This window comes from Sabethes cyaneus, chromosome 2 (assembly GCF_943734655.1).
Source record: "Sabethes cyaneus chromosome 2, idSabCyanKW18_F2, whole genome shotgun sequence".
Classification (NCBI taxonomy): Eukaryota; Metazoa; Arthropoda; class Insecta; order Diptera; family Culicidae; genus Sabethes; species Sabethes cyaneus.
In genome coordinates this window covers 112,523,909-112,549,543 of record NC_071354.1, presented here as the reverse complement: position 1 = coordinate 112,549,543, position 25,635 = coordinate 112,523,909, and the positions used below count along the sequence as shown (strand labels likewise).

The following is a 25,635-nucleotide window of genomic DNA, read 5'->3' as shown; positions in this document are numbered from 1 at the left end:
TGTATGTGTGTGTGTGTGTGTGTGTGTGTGTGTATGTATGTGTGTGCAGCTCATTTTCTATCGCCTGTTTCTCGAAGATGGTTGAACCGATTCATCCGCTATTACTTTTGTTTGAACGGTATTTATGCCTAGTATATCACCAATTCAGTTGTTTCATGGTACGATGTTTCATTTAAAAGTTATAGGCAAAAATGTGAAAACAACGTGACACGGTTTTTTCCGGAACTACACAACCAATTTGAATGATCTTAGTACCAAATGAAAGCTATTGCTATCGCTAAACTTTCTACCAGGTTTCATCAAAAACAAATATGCAGTTTAAAAGTTACGCTTAAAAAACCAGTTTTGACAAGGTCCAAATGATCGCCTGTTTCTCAGAGATGTCCAAACCGATTTATGCGTTATTAGTTTCATTTGAAGGGTAATATAGCCGGATAGATCACTATTGAATTGTTTTTTGATTGGATGTTTAGTTTGAAAGTTATGAGCAACCGTATTCACCACACCAAAGTTAACTATAATTTATAAAGATTTTAACCAAGTTAATTTGCCTAATTTCAATTATTTTAATGTCAAACGAGAGGTTTTGGCACTACGAATATATATGCAAAATTTCATAAGAATTGGTTTTTCCGGTCAAAAGATATTAACCCTCGAACACTCGCGCTAACTTTTGTAACACAGTTACTCGCGCGCACAATAGCCCAAAATCAAAGAAAACGTGCGCACTAGAGTTTTGACTAGGAAAACTTGGTTTTAAGTTTATCAAACCTTTGGAAGAGTTTTTTGAAATTGAATGTTCTATCGTCTGGTAGAATTTAAATTTTGACTAATTCCCCTAAAAGTAAAATAAAAAAAATATTTTTCTTCAGTTTCAATATAACACATTGATGTTATTTGTTATTTATTTATTAACACATTGATGTGTTCTGCAATGTTTTAGAGCATATTATTACAAGAAATTTTGCTGAAGACAGTAACCTTCTGTCTCTTCAGCGAAGATAGAGAAATCTTATTTATTGTAAAATGCATTTGTAAAATCAGTTTTTCTATTTCAGCTCTTTTTGTAATTGTTGTATGACGTTTTCATGTATTACAACGTTGTACAAATAGTAAAAATACACAACTTCACTGAATATAGTAAACCTCTATGTCTGCTTGTTTAGGATCTGTAGAACTTTGAATCTAAAAAACACCCTAATTTTGATTCCGAATAATTTGACTACCGACAGACGGATACATTTTAAACATTTTACATTTGCTGATAGTTTTGCTGCATACAGACACCATTTTTCTATATGAAGAAACGAGAGAAAATGCCAGTTGAGGCCAATTGCGGTATACCTCACATGCTGTTTGCTTCGTTCCTGTGATTTTTTGTCGGTTTATGCTGATGTTTCCCTAACAATTTAAAGTATTAATGCATCGAATAATTCTGACGTTTTGCTCATAACAAGTTTATTGAAGAACATACGTTAGTTAAACAATGATTTGTAACTATATAACAATATGGCATTCAAAAACCTCCACATGTTGTACAAAATACAACAGCGTGAGTAACCGAAGGTCAATAAAAATTGATGAAATTTATTCACGAAAACTTTATTGATGTGAATAGAATGGCATTACAGGAAATTATGCATAGTTCAAAAACCTATAAGCTAGACTTCTACTACGCAATGTATATGTGAAAGAATAATATTTCTTCTTACAACTTACATTTACTTGCACTTATCCACATTCGTAACAACTTACTCAGCAATTTCACGAGAAAAGGAACTATCAAAATTTATAAGTACTTCTATTTTGTTCAAATTTTGTAAACTTATTCAATTTTCAAAAATTTTATGTAACCAACGCACAATGCAACGTTAACCAATAGATGAATTATTTTCCGAAGACGTGTCGATTTATATCTCAAATAGCAAGTAAGACCGTATAACAAAGGTTCCTTTCACCACTAGGTGGATTAAATCAGGTTTTTAACTTAAAACAAGGCCCAGTAAACAATTTGGTTTGTATATCTCGGTTGCAACTGAGATATATGAAATCATATCTGAACGAAAAAGTTATATTTCACGCCATATAAGAACATATATGCACCAAAGTGGAGGCGATATACATGCGAAAACTTTGACAATTATTTGTAATTCTATTTTGCGTAGTTTTTATAACACGCAACTAAATACTCCTGAATATATGATTAAGATATAATCAAATATTGCAATCGTCTATACTGCTTTATAATTCACAGTCATTAATTGTATATGAAGGCACGCACGACTACAAAACAACTTATTGTTCACTTCGATTTAACATACTCTAATCATTATACAATTCCAATGTGAAATTGACATGAAAACGATTTAATGTGAACTTTCTATTACGATTTTGTGTTATCTGGGGGAGCACATAGTTTTCTTAACAAATAACTTACAAGAACTAGATGTATACAAAAAATAGAACCTTAGGACTAACACATTCTATTGATATTATAAAGGACAAACTACATTTGTTTTAGAGCCCAACTAAAAAGAGTTTTTAGAACGGTTCGAGATACATTAAAATCTAAAACATTATAACATTTATTAAAAACGCGACACATGGTGGTACTGAGAGGCTCATTACTACCATAATTAGTACGTGAGACGGGAAGGTAAAAAAAGGCATGGGATCTAAGATTTCTACGGCGAAAGTTTATGTTTAGGAGTTGTAGAATATCGGAACAATCAACTAACGACGTTAAGATGTCGGAGATAAAGGTTTTTCCACCTTATCTTGGGATATTCACATCGATACAGTTGCAAGTAAGACATCTTCTATGTGCGGAGTATTGAGACGTGTTAGCTATTTTCTTCCTCGAAAAGCTATGCTTCACTTTTACTTTGCACACATCCACTCTCATCTGAGTTACTTGATCATTTCATGGGGTAGAGCTTGTAAGTCAAAATTGAAAAAACTCCAAATATTACAAAACCGATGCCTTAAAATAATCTTTAAGTTACCGTACTTATATCCATCAATACAATTATACACGAATCTTCCTCACACAATACTATCAATTCATGGGCTGTATGAAAAACAAACGTTGCTAATGGTCCACAGCATTTTACATGACCCAAAGCGGTTACACAATCTAGCAATAGATATAGCACCTCGAATTCACAACACAAGACAAATTAATTACCTTTCGAGATCTCATACGCATTCCAGCTTCAGTCAAAAACGGATTTCTCTCATAGGTCCAACCAAATATAATAGGCTACCTATGCATCTTCGAAGAATGACTAATGCTTCATCTTTCAAAACTAATGTCAAACAATACTTGAGAGATCAAATGGCGCAACTAATAATTTAAAAAAAAAAAAAAAAATATATATATATATATATATATATATATATATATATATATATATATATATATATATATATATATATATTGTTCAATATGTTTTTGCTTTGAGTAATTTTGTTATAATCGTCATTTAAATATAATTTGTAAATAGTTCAATATGCTGTGCTTCTTTAAAAGGATACTAAATCCACTAGAAGCACATATATTATTTCAATGTTCTTTTTTTTGTTTTTAGTTAATATTAAAAAAAAAATTTCATAAAAAAAGGTAGCTTTGGTAACATCGCGCCGAAGTACCAACGTATCATGCCCGACCAGATTGCATCGATTTTGGTAACTTGGGAGGTTTAATGGTTCATTCCAAGGTAGAAGCCGTAAAGCGAAACGCACTAATTTACGTTGGATTGCCTCAATCCGTTGAATACTGTTCTGATAGTACGGTGCCCACACATTCGAGGCATATTCTAATACAGAGCGCACTAAGGAACAGTACAGAGTTTTCAGACATGGAATGCTAGTAAACTGTTTTGTGGCCCTGAATAAGAAGCCAAGATTTCTCGAGGCTTGAGAACAGATGAAGGCTATCCCAAGCAGCAATGTGAGTTTTATTGTACTCTTATTGCAGCATTCAAGACCAATTTTAGTCCCATACTATCATCAGAGTGTAATAAAACCCAAATTTTTACTGGGGATGTGATCCTTGAATGTCAGTTTGGAGTCCAGCAAAACTCCTAAGTCTTTTACAACTATTTCCCGCTTCACAACAACGTTAGATATTTTATAATCAAATGTTACAATTGATTTCTTGCGTGTAAAAGAGATGCAGGATAATTTGGAAGCATTTAATAGAATCCTATTGGTATTACACTAGTCAGCAAAACTACTTAGCTGCGATTGCAAAAATTGGCAGTCAGACATATTTTTAGTTACGGAAAAGAGTTTGAAATCGTCGGCATACGATAATTTCATGCATTTAAGAGTAGGAGGTACAGCAGAAAAATATATATGCCTAGATAGCTGCCTGGAGGTACACCAGATATGACCGAAAAGGGCAAAGAGATAGTATTTCCAATTTTGGCCGTCATAGTTCGACTGGTAAGATATGATTCAAACCATTTCAGGATATTGCCGCATAATCCAAGCCTCTAAAGTTTCGAGATAGCGATTTGATGATTTATTTTGTCGAAGGCCGCTGATAAATCGGTATATATTGCGTCAACCGTGTCAGTAGCAAATGTTTCCTAGATGATTCAGGGCGAGAGGGCCGCAGGCCGCGAGTGTGCGCCAGTGATCCGCCGTCGGAAGCAGCCACCTCCCCACCCCCCGCAGAAACCACTACTATTTAAATGCACGCATTTTCCTAGGTTTCCTGACTAGTAGGGATTATCCCTTAGTTAAGGCCGAACGAGCGGCAGTGAGTAAGGACAGCGTGTACCCACCGTGTGTGCAGGTTATAGGCCGTGAATATTTTCGGCCAAATATGAAGTTCGGCCTTTTGTGATTCGGCTATTAGATATATTATGCCATTTGTTATTTCGGCCTTTTGTGTTTCGGCCATTCGTGATTCGGTCATTTGCGTTTCGGCCGTTCGTAGGTAATCCGCTCGACCCACCCATATGTAAATAGAAAGAAAACATCAGAGTTGAAGAGTACTTTAAAACTAATCTATACCTATAAAAATGGATTTCTTTTTGTCTGTCTTTCCCTATGTTCCTTATAGAATCGAAAACTACTGAACCGATCGGCGTGAAAATTTGCTTGTAGGGGATTTTGGGGCCAGGGAAGGTTCTCTCGATGGCAAAAGACCCCTCCCCTCACTAAGAGGGGGGCTCCCATACAAATCTATGCCTATAAAAATGGATTTCTGTCTGTCCTATATTCCTTATAGAATCGAAAACTACTGAACCGATCGAAGTGAAAATTTGCATGTGGGGGTTTTTGGTTCCAGGGAAGGTTTTTATGATGATTAGAGATCCTTCCCCCCACTAAGAGGGGGCTCCCATACAAATCTATGCCTATAAAAATGGATTTCTGTCTGTATCTGCCCGAATGTTCATTACAGAATCGAAAACTACTGAACTACTGAACCGATCGGGGTTTTTGGGGCCAGAGAAGGTTCTTATGATGGTTAGAGACCCCTCCCTCCACTAAGACGGGGGGCTCCCATACAAATGAAACACAAATTTCTGCATAACTCGAGAACTAATCAAGCAAATGGAACAAAATTTTACATGTGGGTGTTTTTGGAGATAAGAATTTTTTCTATGGTGAATTGAGACCCCTCCCCACTTTAGGAGAGGGGTGGCTCTTATACAAATGAAATACAAATTTCCTCATAACTTGAAAACTAATTAATCAAATGGAACCATATTTGGCATGTGGGTATTTTTAGAGGTATGAATTTTTTCTATGATGAATTGAGAACCCTTACCTTTTTAGGAGGGGGCTCCCATACAAATGAAATACAACTTTTCTCATAACTCGAGACGAGAACTACCCGATTAGTAGGACCTAATAAAATTATAACACATCTTGTTATTTTGTTATCAAATGTTCTAACAACAGTTGGTATTAATTAGATATATTACAATATATTATAACAACCGTTGTTATAAATTAGCCTCCGTAAGTGGTTAAAATAACAAAAATTATAACTAAACTGCCTCTAATAATTGCCTGATTCATAACAAACCCTGTAATGATTTTATCTTAATTGTAACACATTGTGTTAAAGGTTAATTGTCAACATTTCAAGATATTCCAAAAATAACACAGCAGATAAAGATACATTAGCAAGTATTAGTAACTGTGAAGTGACGTATTTAATATACTTTTGAAATGATGATGGTAATTAAAATAATTTTTGCAAGTAACATATTTTGTGATAAAAGTAATTTGCAAGTAACATAATTTGTTATTAAAGCGAAATGTGTCATTCTTAGTGGTGGAATCTGGATAGCTCATCTATAACTCAATGTGCTACTTGTATCTGAATCTGTTACAAACTTGAAATTGCATCCTAATTAGTTTTTTTCGATTTGTAGCACAATATGTTAAAAATATCATAATGTGTTATAAAACAGATAAAAACTTGTTATGCTCTCCTGATCGGGTAATCAAGCAAATGGAACAAAATTTAGCATGTGGGTGTTTTTGTAGGCAATTTTTTTCTATGGTAAATTGAGATCCCTCCCCTCTTTAGGAGGGGAATAATGACCCCTCTCCCTTTTAAGAGAGGGGGCTCCCATACAATTGAAATACAAATTTCCTCATAACTCGAGAACTAGTCAAGCAAATGGAACCAAATTTAGCATGTGGGTGTTTTTGGATACAAGAATTTTCTGAATTGAAACCTATTCCTACTTTAGGAGGGGGGCTCCTATACAAATGAAATACAAATTTCCTGATAACTCGAGAACTAATTAATCAACTGGAACCATATTTGGCATGTGGGTGGTTTTGGAGGCATGAATTTTTTCTATGATGAATTAGAACCCCTCTCCCTTTTTAGGAGGGGGACTCCCATATAAATGAAATACAAATTTCCTCATAACTAGAGAAGTAATCAAGCAAATGAGACCAAATTTGGCATGTGGGAGGGTTTGGAAGCAGGATTTTTTTTAATGAATTTCAATAACAAGACCACCAAAAACTATCAATAGTAACATTAGATAATTCAGCGCGAGACGGACACAAGCAGCGAGTGTTGCCGGCGACCTGCAGTCGGAAGCGCCGGCCACTGCGGTAGGCAGCCCCCCGTAGAGATCACCTCTATCTTAGATCTACTGACCTCTATTACTTTCCTTCAGTTGGGTCGCCTCTGCGAAATGATACTTTCTACGAAAACATTTTCCGTGAAATGGTACATCCCGCGAAAGGTTTTTCGCGAAGAGGTATTCTGCGAAACTCTATATTCCGCGTTATGGTCGTTTTGGGTTGCATTTGAGATTGGCTTGGGTGCATCGAACGTAGCAGACATAAAGTACACGGTTGTAGTTTTTATATCTTGTGCTCGTTATAGCAAATACTCTCTAGGTCGAAAGGTTTCGAGTTCTTCAATATCTCCGGAGCGCGGAGACTCCGTCACGTTTTAATTTCTTCAATGTTCCGTCAGTCCAAGCAGACTTCTATCGTGATCGGGAAGCAGGAACGTGTATTTGAAACAGTCGGGTCAAAGTTTCTATTGGAAACTCCACTGATTCGTTAACATTTGCCAATTTATACCAAGGATAACCAATCAACAGCCAAAATAGCTTCGTTAACACTTGATATACCAGCATTTTAAATATACCTATTTATACCAAAACCAGTCAAAATGACTGGTGGATAAGAAACGTTTAGAGAACGACTGAATAATGTGCAACACAGACCCTATAGTGGTCCTTAGCCCCTTATCCAGCAACTTCTATCTCCACCTCCTCGTGTTAGGGTAACCAACCTGTTTTGGACCTCATTTGCTGCTGTACATAATTTGGACGCTTTCATTTGATTTTGCTGTAAGTGTCCAAATTATGTACAGCTACAGTTGGGGTCCAAAATAGGTTGATTACCCTACCAGCCGGAATATTAGCAATCTTAGCGTAGATGTGGTAACCAACTCTGGTGGTAACTAAGGTCGTATACCGACAGGCAAGGAGGCACTGTCTTGTCTCGGCACTATACGATGGCAGCCCCATCATGAGACTCGGCAGCATAGCCCTAGTAAGGCAAACTTTTTATATCTAAAATATTACGAAAAAACAAGAAAATTCAACTCGAAATATTTAGCATGGACAGGCGATGAAGCAAGGATTTGGAATGGATGCTTCCTAGCGGGAACTGTAAAACCAAATTTCGTGGATGGCGACAGAATGTTGCTCGTTCAGTTAGAACCGCAAAAGTTCGACATTGTGGCACTACAGGAGATCTGTCGCAAAGGCGGGAAGGTTGGGGGGATCCGTGGCGGCAAGGCCCAATTTTACCAGAACGGTGGAGCAACCAACGAGCTGGGAACATGCTTCGTAGTGATGGGCAGAATGCAGGATCGGGAGAGGATATGTGTGTTGAGGATAACAGGCCGCTTCTTCAACTACACCATCATAAACGTGCACTGGCCACACGTAGGTAGACCCGACGACAAGAAAAAAGCGTTCTATGTCCAGCTGGAGGCAACATACGATAGCTGCTCGAGTGCTCGCCACGGGATATCATCGTCATTGGGGACATGAACGATCAGGTCGACAGGGAAGCAATGTATAGTGATAACGGCCAGCGATGCATCAACTTTGCAGCTTCCCGAGGCCTGAGGATCAGAAACCTATTCTTTCCCCACATAGATCTACAAAACCACCAGGAGATCGCCTGACCAACTAACATTGAACCTAATCGACCATATTCTCATCGAAGGTCGGGTTTTCTCGAACATCACCAACGTACGCTCCCTACGGGGTACGGATATCGCTCAAAATTATCGACGGTATATACCTCACGACAAAGCCTCCCTCGGTTAAACAATCGATAATTAGACAACCCGGAATGTGATGAGAGCTACGCGCATACTATGCGCCTTCCTCTGTGGCCAGGTCCTTCGACCCTCGAAGATAAATGTAGCAGGATACGTTCGACCATCAGTGAGGCCGCAAAACGCCAGAAGGAGAGCTAGAACCACTATTTCAGGCTAGTGAGATGCGCAAGTTCTATGAGACGGTGAACCGATCTCGTAAAGGATACACACCGAGGCCTGATATGTGTAGGAACGAGCAGGGAAACTTGGCCACAAACGAGCGCATAGTGGTTGGTGAGTGGAAGCAGTTCTTTGATAAGGATCTCAATTGCTGATATAGCAAAAGGAAATGGAGCAAAAGTCAACGTATGCGAGCCTAAGGGCATTTCGACTTCCGATCTCAAAGAGATCCGGCGAGAAATCGGTCAGCTGAAGAATAGAACCGCCGAAAAGGACCGACCGATGTTAGATGTTGTAGAAATTTCAAATTGTAATTGCACTACCAGTCAAAATGACTGGTCTGGTATATCTAGTGTTAAGAAGGTCTTTTTGAAGTCGAATTCTCTGTCGTCGTCAAAATCTTCGAAATGTGTGGGGGCTGCACAAACAGCAGTAGTGAAAGGAGGATGCTAGACGGCAATATGGATTAGGGGTTTAACTGATACCGACAGTACTCAACATTACAAATAAACATAATTAAAACAAAAGATCATAATTATTGATAGCAATATTACTAAATATTTCGATCTTCTTTTTAAGTAGTAATTTAAAGATTGCCTAAACGGAAGATTGAGTATATAAATATAATATTTATGGTCTAACTTCTATAGCTATCTTTTTTTTATCATTTCCTTGATTACAGAAACTTTCACTATAGAGGCTTTTCAATTACCAAAAAAAAACATCACTTTGGCAGTAGCAATACGCTGCAAAGAAACCGACATGTACTTATGCTTCGACAAAAATTGGAAAATCAAAGGCATGGTAAGTATCATACGCACTAATATACTAGGCATTAGTGGGTAGTACGTTTCAAGAGCAACATGTGTAAATGTCCTATGTCAAAAATATAGGTATAAATGCTTAATGCGAAAAATGTAGATTCAGGCAAACTGAAAATTCTTGATATTAGGCCAAAAATATAGACTTCTATATTTTTGGCCTAATATCAAGAATTTTCAATTTGCCTGAATCTATATTTTTCGCATTACGCATTTATTCTTCCCCAACAGAAAAGTTAAGCCGACTGCTATACGTCGTTAGAAAAAAGAAAGAAAAAATATAGGTATAAATATAAATAATCTGTTATGAAAGTTAATGAATATCGTCGTACGGGGTTTTTCCCGTGTTGGAGACTTACCACCGCGACCATTATTCTGATCTATTGTGGTGTGTTCTCTTTTAATTTATGCCATGTCGTATCAGTGAGCTATCAAAGTTTGATGAACCCCCTTTACTACTGTCGGCATTTATCCCAATCAGGTAATGCATTTCGTAATGGATTTCTGTCTGTATCTACCCGAATGTTCATTACAGAATCGAAAACTACTGAACTACTGAACCGATCGGGGTTTTTGGGGCCAGAGAAGGTTCTTATGATGGTTAGAGACCCCTCCCTCCACTAAGACGGGGGGCTCCCATACAAATGAAACACAAATTTCTGCATAACTCGAGAACTAATCAAGCAAATGGAACAAAATTTTACATGTGGGTGTTTTTGGAGATAAGAATTTTTTCTATGGTGAATTGAGACCCCTCCCCACTTTAGGAGAGGGGTGGCTCTTATACAAATGAAATATAATAACTCTTTTAATTTAAATATAATAACTCTTTTAATTTATGCCATGTCGTATCAGTGAGCTATCAAAGTTTGGTGAACCCCCTTTACTACTGTCGGCATTTATCCCAATCAGGTAATGCGTTTCGTATAAAATTTATCACTTGATTAGGAGCAGCATTCCAGTCGTACGGGGTTACTTTTGATTCAGGGGCTCCTTTGGACATGCTTAAACTATGCATATTTTGTAGAAACGTTTGATAATTTCAATCTTTTTAATATAGTTAATTAACTAGCTATTTACGTCATAATCCATATAGAAATATGAAATATTCGCCTAGTAATTGACTAAATTAGACTCTCTATGAAACAATAAAAATCTAACAGACGTTTTATCTACTTATAAATTGACTTTTTTGCTTATCGTAAGAACAACTTAACACGAACAAACAAGACACATCACTTATGGTTCCTACAAAACATTAAAAGTACCTTTTTCGCTAACCGGTTTCGGGTTTGATCCAATCCATCTACGGAGCGGTGGTCGACTGCATACGTATTGTGATTTGTTGTCTGCTACAGATTCAGTTTCGTCAGTTGGAAGAGAGGCGATGAGATGAGCGCCTCATCTTCATTCATTAAAAGCCGATCTGCGGTGCTGATGTACATCGATTCCCACGCATTCAAATGAGAGGATTTTTTCACGTTTTATCTAATCATCGACATATTTATGATTGAATTGAAACGCAATCCTAATCCAGGTCATATATACCAATCATCAGTCATATATCATATATGTCGTCATATATACCAATCGATAGAGTTCGACAATCTGAGCAATGTCTGTGTATGTGCTGGTTGCTCTGCTTCTAAGTGCACCTATCGAGACGTGAACCGATCCCGAGATGGTAACCAATATAACATCCAACCTTTCACAGAAACTCTCACAAGGTTTCCGTCCAACCCTGGTGCTGCTCCGTTGTGCTTATCGCTTCACATTCGATGCATCTTTTTAATCTTCATTTGAGCCAACGCGTTGAAGGCTGTAAGTAACAGTCGTTAGGTTAGCTATGTTATAGTAGGAGTGTAATTATAGTATTGTGAAATTTTGTAATTATTCTTGATGTGAATATTGTGTTGGTTTTAGTTAAATTTTAGTAGCAGAATAAAACGGAAAACTTTCCTCTTAACGCGTAGAAGATGTTCCGATCGATTGGTGCAAAAATATTAAAAAACGATCGGGAAATCGCTAAGCTATCAGCGTACAAAACCTGACCACTTTTCGAGAGATTTTTTGGAATGACACTCTATCCAGACAAATCTTGCCATAAAACGTAGTTCTAAGTCAATAATTGCAAGTTTGATTAAATGGTGAAAGAGTATGAAGCTTGCATATGCACAATAATGAAGGTATGCAAAATCGGCATACCTCTAACTTATTCCCGTTATACGGTATCCACCTTTTCAAGTGTTTAATGGCGGTTAAGTGGGTACACTTTTCGAAAATGTTTATTGGCTTTTGGCAACTCCGCTCACGTACGCTTGATAGTTCTACAACAACAATCAAGGGTGGAAGTGTAAACTTGACGTGAATAAAGTTGCCAAAGGCCTGCTAATATTTTCTGAAGGTTATACCCTCTAGCCGCCATTACGCACGCGAAAAGGTGGATACCCGTTTTCGAAACGAGCCGTAGCGGGACACAAGATCAAAAATACATTTCAGTGGCTTTTTATTAGTTGTTATAAAAGCGAACTTTCCTGAAAGTTTCAACTTTCTATCTCTGCTGGAAAAAGTGTGGGGCTTAATAGGCTAATACCGTGGTCCACAAGATACTTGTAGGGATTACAGTAAATGATTGAAGCTAAAAATTCCACCTTTTGAAATAAACTATATTAGCGTGTTGCAAGCGCTAAGCTGCTAACGCAGGAAATATTATTCGCTCAGCTCGAGGGAGAAGTGCAATGCCTTTGGGTTACGTAGGAAGAAAAGAGAGAGAAATAGACAAACGGGAGATAATTTGGTTGACGCAAATGTTTAGAGAGCGAGAAAGGGATTGGTAGTTTATTCCGTTGACGATTTTTGAGAAGGAGAAACGTGCTGGAGTGTTCGATATAAAAAAGGGCACGACAAACGGCGCAGCCGGTACGTGTAGTGCTAGTAGATATGCTTATATTAATGAAACAGGAGCAGAATCTTTGGGAACAATAGCTTCGGTGAAAATTTTGAGTGATTTCCAAAAGAAAAAAAAGATGGTAGTTCGGAAAAAGGCCGTCTTGGTAGTTGTGACGACAAGGAGATTTTGGGGTGAATAGGATGGAGAAAAAAAGTGATGGAAAAAAGCATGATAAAAAAACTACGATGGCAAAAAAAGCATGGGAAAAATAATGTGAAAAACAGTATCATGAAAACTATGCAAAAAAAAGTATGATAAAAAAACAATGCAGAAAAAGTATGAAACAAAAAACACAAGTACAATGAGAGAAAAAACAAGAATGACGAGAAAAAATGTCGAATGATGAAAAAATAATGAAAAAATATAGTAAAAATTGTTGCGTATGTTATAAAGCAAGGAAAAAAAATTGATGGCATTTAAAAATAGCATGATGAAGAAAATGATGTAGAAAATGTATGAAAAAAAACAAGTTCACAGCCTTAATGGATAACAATTTAACCAGGCTCCTGGACGAGGGGCGTAACAATCGGATTATTTTCCGACACTGTTTTTTCAACATTATTTTTTATAAAACATTCCTAATGGAAACAGTAAGATAATACTCTCGCAATGTAAATTTTTAATTTTTTTTTGTGTTTAACTTTAAAACAACCCGTATCAATGACTGTAAATTAATTCTGAAGTCTACGTTGAAAGTCAGCTGACCAGGATTTGCCCTTTATATGAATTTATATGTAGATGCGAAAATAATCGGAATTTTCAAGGATTATAGTAAATGATTGAAGCTAGAAATTTTAAACCTTTTGAAATAAACCATTCTAGCGTGTTGCGAGCGTAAAGCTCATAACGCAGCAAATATTGTTCGTTCAGCTCGAGCGGTGAAAAAGCACACGAACGCCGAGCGAATAGCACGGGAGAAGCGCAATGCCTTTGGGTTACGTAGGAAGGAAAGAGAGATAGACAAACGGGAGATAATTTGGTTGACGCAAATGTTTAGGGAGCGAGAGAGGGATTGGCAGTTTATTCAGTTGACGATTGTTGAGAAGGACAAACGTGCTGGAGAGTTCGATATAAAAAAGGTCACGACAATACTTACTTAATTAATTGGTCTGACGTCTTATGACAAGGCCTGCGCAGTGTCATTTCTCCATCATCGTCAGCAAACCAGATAAATTGTCTGGATTTATTAGAAATCGGGCACTGCATTTCGATCGCCATTTGTCATATAACATCTTCAAGCGCAATGTTGAATAGCAGGCAGGAAAGACCATCTACTTGTCGAAGTCCCCTGCGAGATTCGAATGGGTCCGATAATCCATCCGAGATTCTCACACAGCACTGGATCCCATCCATCGTAACCATGATAAGTCAAGTAATCTTGCCGAGAAAATTGTTTTCGTCCAAAATGTTCCATAGCTCTTGTCGGTTTACAGTATCATATGCAGCTTTGAAATCGATGAACAGGTGATGCGTAGGGATTCGGAATTCGCGGCATTTCTGGAGGATCTGCCGTAGGGTGAAGATTTGGTCCGTAGTAGATCGACCCTCCATGAAGTCCGGCCTGATAACTTCCCACATTTATTGGCTATTGGCGACAGTCGATGGAAGATGACTTGGGACAGCACTTTGTAAGCGGCATTCAGGATAGTAGTCGCTCGGTAATTCTCACAATCCAGCCATAACCCCATCTTTCTACTCCTCTGGTAGTCGTTCCGTATCCCAAATCTTGACAATAAGTCGATGCAGACAACCGGCCAACTTGGCCGGGCCCATTTTAAGAAGTTTCGCTCCAATGTCATCCTTTTCCACTGCTTTGTTGGTCTCCAGCCACTGGATGGCTTCTTTAACTTTCCTTAGTAATGGTGGTGACACATCTTCGTTGCTTGATACACCAATGTGGTTACTTACTCCGCTATCATGGTCTTCCGCTTGCACGCCATTCAGGTGTAGTGCTGCTTTCACCTTTCGATCACCGCACGGTCGTCAGTCAAGATACCTCCATCTTTATCTCTGCACATTTCGGCCTGCGTCACAAAGCCTTTGCGAGATTCGTTGAGTCTCTGATAGAACTTCCGTGTGTCGTGAAAGCGGTACAGCTGCTCGAGTTCTTCGCACTTCTTCTCCTCCTGGGGGCGCTTTTTCTCCTGGAAGAATCCGGTATGCTGTCTCCGCTTCTGTTTGTATCGCTCCACATTGTTTTTTTTTTGTTTTTATTTTAATGTGGTTTTAACCAATTGGTCATTCACCAAACAAACTCCACATTCTGACGGGTGGCTCTACGCAACATATGTACCCGCGCTGCGTTTTCCTCAGCTAATATCTGCTGGCATTCCTCTACAAACCATTTGTTACGTCGATTCGGTGCCACATGGCCTTGGACGTTCTTCGCTATGCTGTTAATGGCTGTTTTCACGGCATTCTAACAGTCCTCAAGAGGGGCTTCATCCAGCTTACCCTCTTTTGGCAGCACGGCCATGTCTTGGGCAGCGATTGTATTCGCGCTCCAACTGCGCGTAAAATTCGTCTTTGTCATCATTGGTACTTCCGAGGTGAGGGATGTGCACGTTAACTATGCTAATATTAAAGAATCGACCCTTGATTCCTAATCTGCTCATTCGGGGGTTGATCGGCCACCAACCGATCACCTGCTTCTGCATCTCGCCCATCACTATAAAAGCTGTGCCCAGCTCGTGGGTATTGCCGCAGCTCTGGTAGATGGTATGACCATACCTATACGTACGTACCATCGTTCCTTTCCATTATACCTGATGTTTACAATCGATATCAAAAACGCCTTACATCGCCCCGATATCAAAAACAGCGCTAACTGGGGTACAATCGCGTTAGCGCTGCATAGGATGAGGATTCCGGACCATCTATGCAGGTTGCTTAAAAGTTACTTCGAGAACCGGACGCTAGTGTACGACACGACGGATGGGGCGAAGAAGTACAAAGAGACAGCGGGTGTTCCACAGGGCTCGATTCTTGGCCCCACGCTTTGGAATGCCATGTACGATGGGGGGCTGAGGCTCGACCTACCCACTGGGGTCGAGATCACTGGCTTCGCCGATGATATCGTCCTTACAGTTGTAGGCGAGTTTCTAGAGGAGGTGGAAATGCTGGCAACGGACGCCATAAGCATAATAGAGGGTTGGATGGCGGGCGACAATCTACAATTGGCCCACCACAAGACGAAAGCGGTGATGATCAGCAACCGCAAGGCAGCCTTAGAGGCCAAAATAATCGTTGGAGGACAGGTGATTGTCTCCAAACGAAATGTGAAGTACCTGGGTGTTATGGCAGACAACAGGCTGAACTTCACCAGTCATGTGGATTAAGCTTGTGGTAAAGCGTCAACGGCGGTTACTGCGCTGTCCAAGATAATGCCGAACGGCTACGGTCCTAGCAGCAGTAAGAGACGCCTGATGGCCAGCGTTGCCATGTCGCGGTATGGTGCGCCGGTATGGGCCCCGGCTTTGGAGAGTAAGCGCAATCAGGCATGTCTGAACAAGGTGTTCAGGCTGTTGGCATAACGTGTTGCGTGCGGCTACCGTACCATATCGTTGGATGCGATTGGGGTTATTGCAGCCATGATTCCAATATGCATACTTCTAGGTGAGGACATCGAGTGCCATAGGCAGATGAACGTCAGGGGCGCTAGGGGCAGAGTTAGGCTGGTCTCTATTAGGCGTTGGCAGGCGGAATGGGATCGCACCGATCATGGTAGGTGGGCCCATAGGCTGATCCAGAACATATCGTCCTGCATCGGTAGAGGACATGGTGAGGTAAACTTTTTCCTTACCCAGTTTCTGTCGGGACATGAATGCTTTAAGAAGTATCTACATACGCGTGGGCGGGTAGGTTCACCCTTGTGCCCCGTTTGCACGGTAGCCGAAGAAACGGCGGAGCATGTGATGTTTCACTGCCCGCGTTTCACGACTACTCGGCGGGTGATGCTTGCGGTCGTTGGGGAAGACACCAACGCCGACAACATCGTGCAGAGAATGTGCGCTGAGCAGCGCGCATGGGGTGCCATCGATAGGGTGGCAACGGAGGTGATAACGGAGTTGCAACGGCTAGAACGTTTGCAACGACAGAACCTGACATAACTTAGCTAGGGTCAGTAATGGGCTGATTGGGCAGCCCAGGCCCTAGGTGAAGGGTAGTGGCGGTATGAAGTGACAAGGGTGTTGTGTGAACCCACATACGCAACGGATAAGTCGGAGTGCTTAGGCACCCCAAGTAACAATCCAATAGCAAATTGGTCTTATGCATTTCTTATAGTAGTTTTATCAAAGCATTGCAAAATCTATCAGGTTTTATAATGTTTTTCCTCAAGTGAATGTTATCTTATTTGATTAACATTTCTGAAGTATGACTGAAGGAGACTTGAAGAAACACGCATAAAACTGAAATATCAATAAATGTAATTCACTTTATAAATGGTTTTAAAGGATACTTGATTTCTGCTCAAAAACGACGCTCCTTAAAACCTAGCAATAGTTTTGACAAAAATTTATGACATTCTTCTGCAAGATTGGTTTGTCTTAACAATGCTACCATAAAACCGTCTTAAAACCGTATATTCTTGTAAGAGAAATCATACTCTGAAGAAAGAACATTCGAGCGTAAACAACTGATCTGTCAAAATGAGCATCTGAACCAGGAGAAAATTGAACAAATATCGAATCGAATCGAAACTTTAGCAAGATTTCATATGAAAAATCATCGAAATCAAAAAACTATTAAGATTTCCAGTATATGAACTGAGGAAGCACTATGCCGGTGATGATGCATCAATGGTAGATTTGTATGTTATTAGAAAATTTCGTTCGATTGTATTTTAGCGGAGGCGGTGCCGGTTTGTAGAGTTGTTCGTATTTTTTTAACTGAATATAGGTAGAGGTCATTAGCCGGTGTTGGAAAATGTTCAAAGGGGTTGAAGCAGTTGAAGCATATTTTTTGCCTTTCTACTATATAAATATATAGTTTAAAGGTATAGAAATCACTCGGAAAACCGGAAATGGAAAGAAGGTCCTGCGGGCCGAATGTCATATACCATTCGACTCAGTTTCGAAAACTGAGCATTTTCTGTGTGTGTGTGTATGTATGTGTGTGTGTGTGTGTGTGTGTGTGTGTGTGTGTGTGTGTGTGTGTGTGTGTGTGTGTGTGTGTGTGTGTGTGTGTGTGTGTGTGTGTGTGTGTGTGTGTGTGTGTGTGTGTGTGTGTGTGTGTGTGTGTGTGTGTGTGTGTGTGTGTGTGTGTGACGCTTTTCAATCTCACTCACTTTTCTCGGAGATGGCCGTACCGATTTTTATGATCTTAGTGTCAAATGAAAGGTCTAGGTATCCCATAGGTCACTATTGAATTTTATACTGATCGGACTTTTAGTTCAAAAGTTATGTATAAAAATATGAAAAATATGGGGCTTCATTATCTCATAGGTCCTTCAACCGATTTGAACCAAATTGATTGCATATGAAAGAGGAGCCTTGCAAACCCTTAACTTCCGAATTTCATGACGATTGGGCTTATAGTTTGAAAGTTACATAAAGAAATGTGAAAAAATTGTATTTAAAACATATTTTTGTAACATATAAGCATTAATTCAATGTAAAGCATCATACGATTTATTATCATTTGAAAATTACTGTTGAGATCTATCAAACGAGACCGAGTTATTGAAAATCGGACGGTTCATTCAAAAGTTATCCAAACTTTAACACTCAAGCACCGTATATTAAACCGTTAAAACGTGTAAAATCAAAACATTTCAATCAAATATTGATTGTATTCAATGTGTGTGTGGATGCATGTATGTATGTATGTATGGATGTGTGTATGTTCGTATGTATGTATGTATGTATGTATGTATGTATGTATGTATGTATGTATGTATGTATGTATGTATGTGTGTATGTATGTATATGTGTGTTTGTGATGACAATTTGCAATTTTGAAATTTGCATTGAAATTCAAGGAGAGTGTGAAACATGTCAATTGTCTGAAGTTTTTGAAGCCTCTTAGTGGAATATGGAATACGAACTCTGAAATTGAAGAAAAGAAAAAACTTTTTCCGACTAAATTCCACTATTTAAAATTTATTCGCGACAGATACGTATACACTTCGAAATAAGACACTGATGAAGCCTGCACGTTGTAGGCGAACTACGCATCTGTCGCAAATAAATATTAAATACAGTAGTATTTCGAATTTGGCAACAAATGCGTGTCGCCTATGTTGCCAAAATAGAAACCGTGCCAAAATCGAGACCCTTTTTGATATGACAAAATTGAATGTAAATGCATTGGAAATTGACTAAATGTTATTAATCAGCGATTGCATTTCTTTTTTCACAAAATCCGCCAAGACCTATCCATGCGGTGTAAGTAAGTTTTTGGTAACCTACGGAAAGACATAGTCCTACAGCAATAAAAATATTATTGTTCGAAACATTCTATAATCGCAAACTTTTTTTCATGAACACACTTAGGGCAATATTTTTTCGTTATTTAAAGTAATGCGGAAACTGACTGATATTTAAGCATACTTTTGGAAGTAAAATATTTTGTGTTGCCAAAAACGGATACTTTTGTTGGCAAAATCGAACGATGCCAAAACCGAACCGTGCCAAATTCGAAATTCCACTGTAGTGGGATTCAATCGGAAAAAGTTTTTTCTTTTCTTTAATTTCAGATTTCGATTGTCATTTTCTTCACTTGCATTAACTCGCAATTAGACAAGAAAAGCAAAAAGCGAAGAAAAGCAGTTAATTTAAGCGTTTAGATATAGTGGTGTATAGGATTTAATATAATAATGGATTGATTTTTCCAGATAAACTTATATAAATTGCAAACAATTTTTGCGCATCAATAGATGCTGTTTCCAATCAATAAATACTAGAGCTTAGAAATTTTATATAACAATAGGAGCAAACCATTGTACGGTAGTAATTTTGTACGTTTTGTTTTCGTTAGTGATACTTTAAAAGACAGAAATCTTATGTCATGCATCATATTTCAATAAATAAATCGAATTGACAAGCACTGGAAATCACATCGATCATATTTCCCATTCTCAAGAATGTTTATGGCACAGCTTTTGCACTATTCGACCTCATCTTGTTTTCCTAACCCTCTAACGGGATACATTGTAAAAACGATGCGATCAAGCTAATTACTATCTTTTCATGAAAGTACATTCAAAAGAAGCTTAAGTTTTGATTTTCATGCAAAAATAATTATCTGAAGGAGCGTCAGCTAAGAAATATTTCCATTTCTCTTTTTTATATCTAATGCTCTATTCAGTTATTTTTCTCATTCAGATATATTGCAAAATTGAAGCCAAGCAAACTAATAGTAAAATTTTGAGATCAACCATTTTGTTGTAGATATCCTTTTTCTTCAAAAGCGAAATATAATAACAATTTTTCTGAACTCTTGTTTTTCAAAGATGCTAACTTTTGAACGCATGGTATTAACATCAACATATCAAAAAATCTGCTATGAACACATATTTCATATTGTCAATTCAAAACAAGTTTCGTATGTGGCCCTAAGGCCTACCTATAAAGAAGGATTTCTGACTGTCTGTCTGTCTGTCTGTCTGTCTGTCTGTCTGTCTGTCTGTCTGTCTGTCTGTCTGTCTGTCTGTCTGTCTGTCTGTCTGTCTGTCTGTCTGTCTGTCTGTCTGTCTGTCTGTCTGTCTGTCTGTCTGTCTGTCTGTCTGTCTGTCTGTCTGTCTGTCTGTCTGTCTGTCTGTCTGTCTGTCTGTCTGTCTGTCTGTCTGTCTGTCTGTCTGTCTGTCTGTCTGTCTGTCTGTCTGTCTGTCTGTCTGTCTGTCTGTCTGTCTGTCTGTCTGTCTGTCTGTCTGTCTGTCTGTCTGTCTGTCTGTCTGTCTGTCTGTCTGTCTGTCTGTCTGTCTGTCTGTCTGTCTGTCTGTCTGTCTGTCTGTCTGTCTGTCTGTCTGTCTGTCTGTCTGTCTGTCTGTCTGTCTGTCTGTCTGTCTGTCTGTCTGTCTGTCTGTCTGTCTGTCTGTCTGTCTGTCTGTCTGTCTGTCTGTCTGTCTGTCTGTCTGTCTGTCTGTCTGTCTGTCTGTCTGTCTGTCTGTCTGTCTGTCTGTCTGTCTGTCTGTCTGTCTGTCTGTCTGTCTGTCTGTCTGTCTGTCTGTCTGTCTGTCTGTCTGTCTGTCTGTCTGTCTGTCTGTCTGTCTGTCTGTCTGTCTGTCTGTCTGTCTGTCTGTCTGTCTGTCTGTCTGTCTGTCTGTCTGTCTGTCTGTCTGTCTGTCTGTCTGTCTGTCTGTCTGTCTGTCTGTCTGTCTGTCTGTCTGTCTGTCTGTCTGTCTGTCTGTCTGTCTGTCTGTCTGTCTGTCTGTCTGTCTGTCTGTCTGTCTGTCTGTCTGTCTGTCTGTCTGTCTGTCTGTCTGTCTGTCTGTCTGTCTGTCTGTCTGTCTGTCTGTCTGTCTGTCTGTCTGTCTGTCTGTCTGTCTGTCTGTCTGTCTGTCTGTCTGTCTGTCTGTCTGTCTGTCTGTCTGTCTGTCTGTCTGTCTGTCTGTCTGTCTGTCTGTCTGTCTGTCTGTCTGTCTGTCTGTCTGTCTGTCTGTCTGTCTGTCTGTCTGTCTGTCTGTCTGTCTGTCTGTCTGTCTGTCTGTCTGTCTGTCTGTCTGTCTGTCTGTCTGTCTGTCTGTCTGTCTGTCTGTCTGTCTGTCTGTCTGTCTGTCTGTCTGTCTGTCTGTCTGTCTGTCTGTCTGTCTGTCTGTCTGTCTGTCTGTCTGTCTGTCTGTCTGTCTGTCTGTCTGTCTGTCTGTCTGTCTGTCTGTCTGTCTGTCTGTCTGTCTGTCTGTCTGTCTGTCTGTCTGTCTGTCTGTCTGTCTGTCTGTCTGTCTGTCTGTCTGTCTGTCTGTCTGTCTGTCTGTCTGTCTGTCTGTCTGTCTGTCTGTCTGTCTGTCTGTCTGTCTGTCTGTCTGTCTGTCTGTCTGTCTGTCTGTCTGTCTGTCTGTCTGTCTGTCTGTCTGTCTGTCTGTCTGTCTGTCTGTCTGTCTGTCTGTCTGTCTGTCTGTCTGTCTGTCTGTCTGTCTGTCTGTCTGTCTGTCTGTCTGTCTGTCTGTCTGTCTGTCTGTCTGTCTGTCTGTCTGTCTGTCTGTCTGTCTGTCTGTCTGTCTGTCTGTCTGTCTGTCTGTCTGTCTGTCTGTCTGTCTGTCTGTCTGTCTGTCTGTCTGTCTGTCTGTCTGTCTGTCTGTCTGTCTGTCTGTCTGTCTGTCTGTCTGTCTGTCTGTCTGTCTGTCTGTCTGTCTGTCTGTCTGTCTGTCTGTCTGTCTGTCTGTCTGTCTGTCTGTCTGTCTGTCTGTCTGTCTGTCTGTCTGTCTGTCTGTCTGTCTGTCTGTCTGTCTGTCTGTCTGTCTGTCTGTCTGTCTGTCTGTCTGTCTGTCTGTCTGTCTGTCTGTCTGTCTGTCTGTCTGTCTGTCTGTCTGTCTGTCTGTCTGTCTGTCTGTCTGTCTGTCTGTCTGTCTGTCTGTCTGTCTGTCTGTCTGTCTGTCTGTCTGTCTGTCTGTCTGTCTGTCTGTCTGTCTGTCTGTCTGTCTGTCTGTCTGTCTGTCTGTCTGTCTGTCTGTCTGTCTGTCTGTCTGTCTGTCTGTCTGTCTGTCTGTCTGTCTGTCTGTCTGTCTGTCTGTCTGTCTGTCTGTCTGTCTGTCTGTCTGTCTGTCTGTCTGTCTGTCTGTCTGTCTGTCTGTCTGTCTGTCTGTCTGTCTGTCTGTCTGTCTGTCTGTCTGTCTGTCTGTCTGTCTGTCTGTCTGTCTGTCTGTCTGTCTGTCTGTCTGTCTGTCTGTCTGTCTGTCTGTCTGTCTGTCTGTCTGTCTGTCTGTCTGTCTGTCTGTCTGTCTGTCTGTCTGTCTGTCTGTCTGTCTGTCTGTCTGTCTGTCTGTCTGTCTGTCTGTCTGTCTGTCTGTCTGTCTGTCTGTCTGTCTGTCTGTCTGTCTGTCTGTCTGTCTGTCTGTCTGTCTGTCTGTCTGTCTGTCTGTCTGTCTGTCTGTCTGTCTGTCTGTCTGTCTGTCTGTCTGTCTGTCTGTCTGTCTGTCTGTCTGTCTGTCTGTCTGTCTGTCTGTCTGTCTGTCTGTCTGTCTGTCTGTCTGTCTGTCTGTCTGTCTGTCTGTCTGTCTGTCTGTCTGTCTGTCTGTCTGTCTGTCTGTCTGTCTGTCTGTCTGTCTGTCTGTCTGTCTGTCTGTCTGTCTGTCTGTCTGTCTGTCTGTCTGTCTGTCTGTCTGTCTGTCTGTCTGTCTGTCTGTCTGTCTGTCTGTCTGTCTGTCTGTCTGTCTGTCTGTCTGTCTGTCTGTCTGTCTGTCTGTCTGTCTGTCTGTCTGTCTGTCTGTCTGTCTGTCTGTCTGTCTGTCTGTCTGTCTGTCTGTCTGTCTGTCTGTCTGTCTGTCTGTCTGTCTGTCTGTCTGTCTGTCTGTCTGTCTGTCTGTCTGTCTGTCTGTCTGTCTGTCTGTCTGTCTGTCTGTCTGTCTGTCTGTCTGTCTGTCTGTCTGTCTGTCTGTCTGTCTGTCTGTCTGTCTGTCTGTCTGTCTGTCTGTCTGTCTGTCTGTCTGTCTGTCTGTCTGTCTGTCTGTCTGTCTGTCTGTCTGTCTGTCTGTCTGTCTGTCTGTCTGTCTGTCTGTCTGTCTGTCTGTCTGTCTGTCTGTCTGTCTGTCTGTCTGTCTGTCTGTCTGTCTGTCTGTCTGTCTGTCTGTCTGTCTGTCTGTCTGTCTGTCTGTCTGTCTGTCTGTCTGTCTGTCTGTCTGTCTGTCTGTCTGTCTGTCTGTCTGTCTGTCTGTCTGTCTGTCTGTCTGTCTGTCTGTCTGTCTGTCTGTCTGTCTGTCTGTCTGTCTGTCTGTCTGTCTGTCTGTCTGTCTGTCTGTCTGTCTGTCTGTCTGTCTGTCTGTCTGTCTGTCTGTCTGTCTGTCTGTCTGTCTGTCTGTCTGTCTGTCTGTCTGTCTGTCTGTCTGTCTGTCTGTCTGTCTGTCTGTCTGTCTGTCTGTCTGTCTGTCTGTCTGTCTGTCTGTCTGTCTGTCTGTCTGTCTGTCTGTCTGTCTGTCTGTCTGTCTGTCTGTCTGTCTGTCTGTCTGTCTGTCTGTCTGTCTGTCTGTCTGTCTGTCTGTCTGTCTGTCTGTCTGTCTGTCTGTCTGTCTGTCTGTCTGTCTGTCTGTCTGTCTGTCTGTCTGTCTGTCTGTCTGTCTGTCTGTCTGTCTGTCTGTCTGTCTGTCTGTCTGTCTGTCTGTCTGTCTGTCTGTCTGTCTGTCTGTCTGTCTGTCTGTCTGTCTGTCTGTCTGTCTGTCTGTCTGTCTGTCTGTCTGTCTGTCTGTCTGTCTGTCTGTCTGTCTGTCTGTCTGTCTGTCTGTCTGTCTGTCTGTCTGTCTGTCTGTCTGTCTGTCTGTCTGTCTGTCTGTCTGTCTGTCTGTCTGTCTGTCTGTCTGTCTGTCTGTCTGTCTGTCTGTCTGTCTGTCTGTCTGTCTGTCTGTCTGTCTGTCTGTCTGTCTGTCTGTCTGTCTGTCTGTCTGTCTGTCTGTCTGTCTGTCTGTCTGTCTGTCTGTCTGTCTGTCTGTCTGTCTGTCTGTCTGTCTGTCTGTCTGTCTGTCTGTCTGTCTGTCTGTCTGTCTGTCTGTCTGTCTGTCTGTCTGTCTGTCTGTCTGTCTGTCTGTCTGTCTGTCTGTCTGTCTGTCTGTCTGTCTGTCTGTCTGTCTGTCTGTCTGTCTGTCTGTCTGTCTGTCTGTCTGTCTGTCTGTCTGTCTGTCTGTCTGTCTGTCTGTCTGTCTGTCTGTCTGTCTGTCTGTCTGTCTGTCTGTCTGTCTGTCTGTCTGTCTGTCTGTCTGTCTGTCTGTCTGTCTGTCTGTCTGTCTGTCTGTCTGTCTGTCTGTCTGTCTGTCTGTCTGTCTGTCTGTCTGTCTGTCTGTCTGTCTGTCTGTCTGTCTGTCTGTCTGTCTGTCTGTCTGTCTGTCTGTCTGTCTGTCTGTCTGTCTGTCTGTCTGTCTGTCTGTCTGTCTGTCTGTCTGTCTGTCTGTCTGTCTGTCTGTCTGTCTGTCTGTCTGTCTGTCTGTCTGTCTGTCTGTCTGTCTGTCTGTCTGTCTGTCTGTCCATATGTTCCTTATAGAATCGAAAACTACAGAATAAATCGGCATGAAAATATGCATGTAGAGGTTTTTTGGGGCCAGGAAAGGTTTTAGTGATGGTTAGAAACCCCTCCCCCCACTAAGAAGGGGGGCTCCCATACAATTGAAACACAAATTTCTGCATAACTCGAGAACTAATCAAGCAAATAGAACCAAAATTGGCATGTGGGTGTTTCCGGTGACAAGAATATTTTCTATGGTAAATTGAGACCCCTCCCCTCTTTATACGGGGAATTATAACTCCTCTCCTCTTTAAAAGGGGGGGCTTCCATACAAATTTCCTCATAACTCGAGAACTAATCAAGCAAATGGAACCAAATTTGGCACGTGGGTGTTTTTGGAGACAAAAATTTTTTCATTGATGAATTGGGACCCCTACCCACTTTAGGAGGGGGGGTTCCCATACAAATGAAATTCAAATTTCCTCATAACTCGAGAACTAACAAGAACAAGATTTTTTTCTATGGTGAATTGAGACCCCTCTCTTCTTTAGAAAGCGAGTTATGGCCCATCTCCCCTTTAAGAGGGTGGGCTTCCATACAAATGAAATGCAAATTTCCTCTTATCTCGAGAACTAATCAATCAAATGGAATCAAATTTGGCATGTGGGAGTTTTAGATGGCAGAAATTTTTTCTATGGTGAATTACGACCCCTTCCCCTTTTAAGAGGGGCGCTCCCATACAAATGAAATTCAAATTTCCTTAT

The 25,635-nt window shown here is 40.5% G+C and overlaps 1 protein-coding gene across 1 annotated transcript in view; it reads left to right on the top strand.

The window, feature by feature from the left end:
- The window catches only part of LOC128738480 (uncharacterized), a 377,015-nt gene that overhangs the window by 321,974 nt on the left and 29,406 nt on the right, over positions 1-25,635 (top strand). The window contains exon 4 of the mRNA XM_053833662.1: positions 9,699-9,820. Coding sequence (XP_053689637.1) covers positions 9,699-9,820 — 122 coding nt within the window. The remainder of the gene's footprint in view (positions 1-9,698; positions 9,821-25,635) is intronic.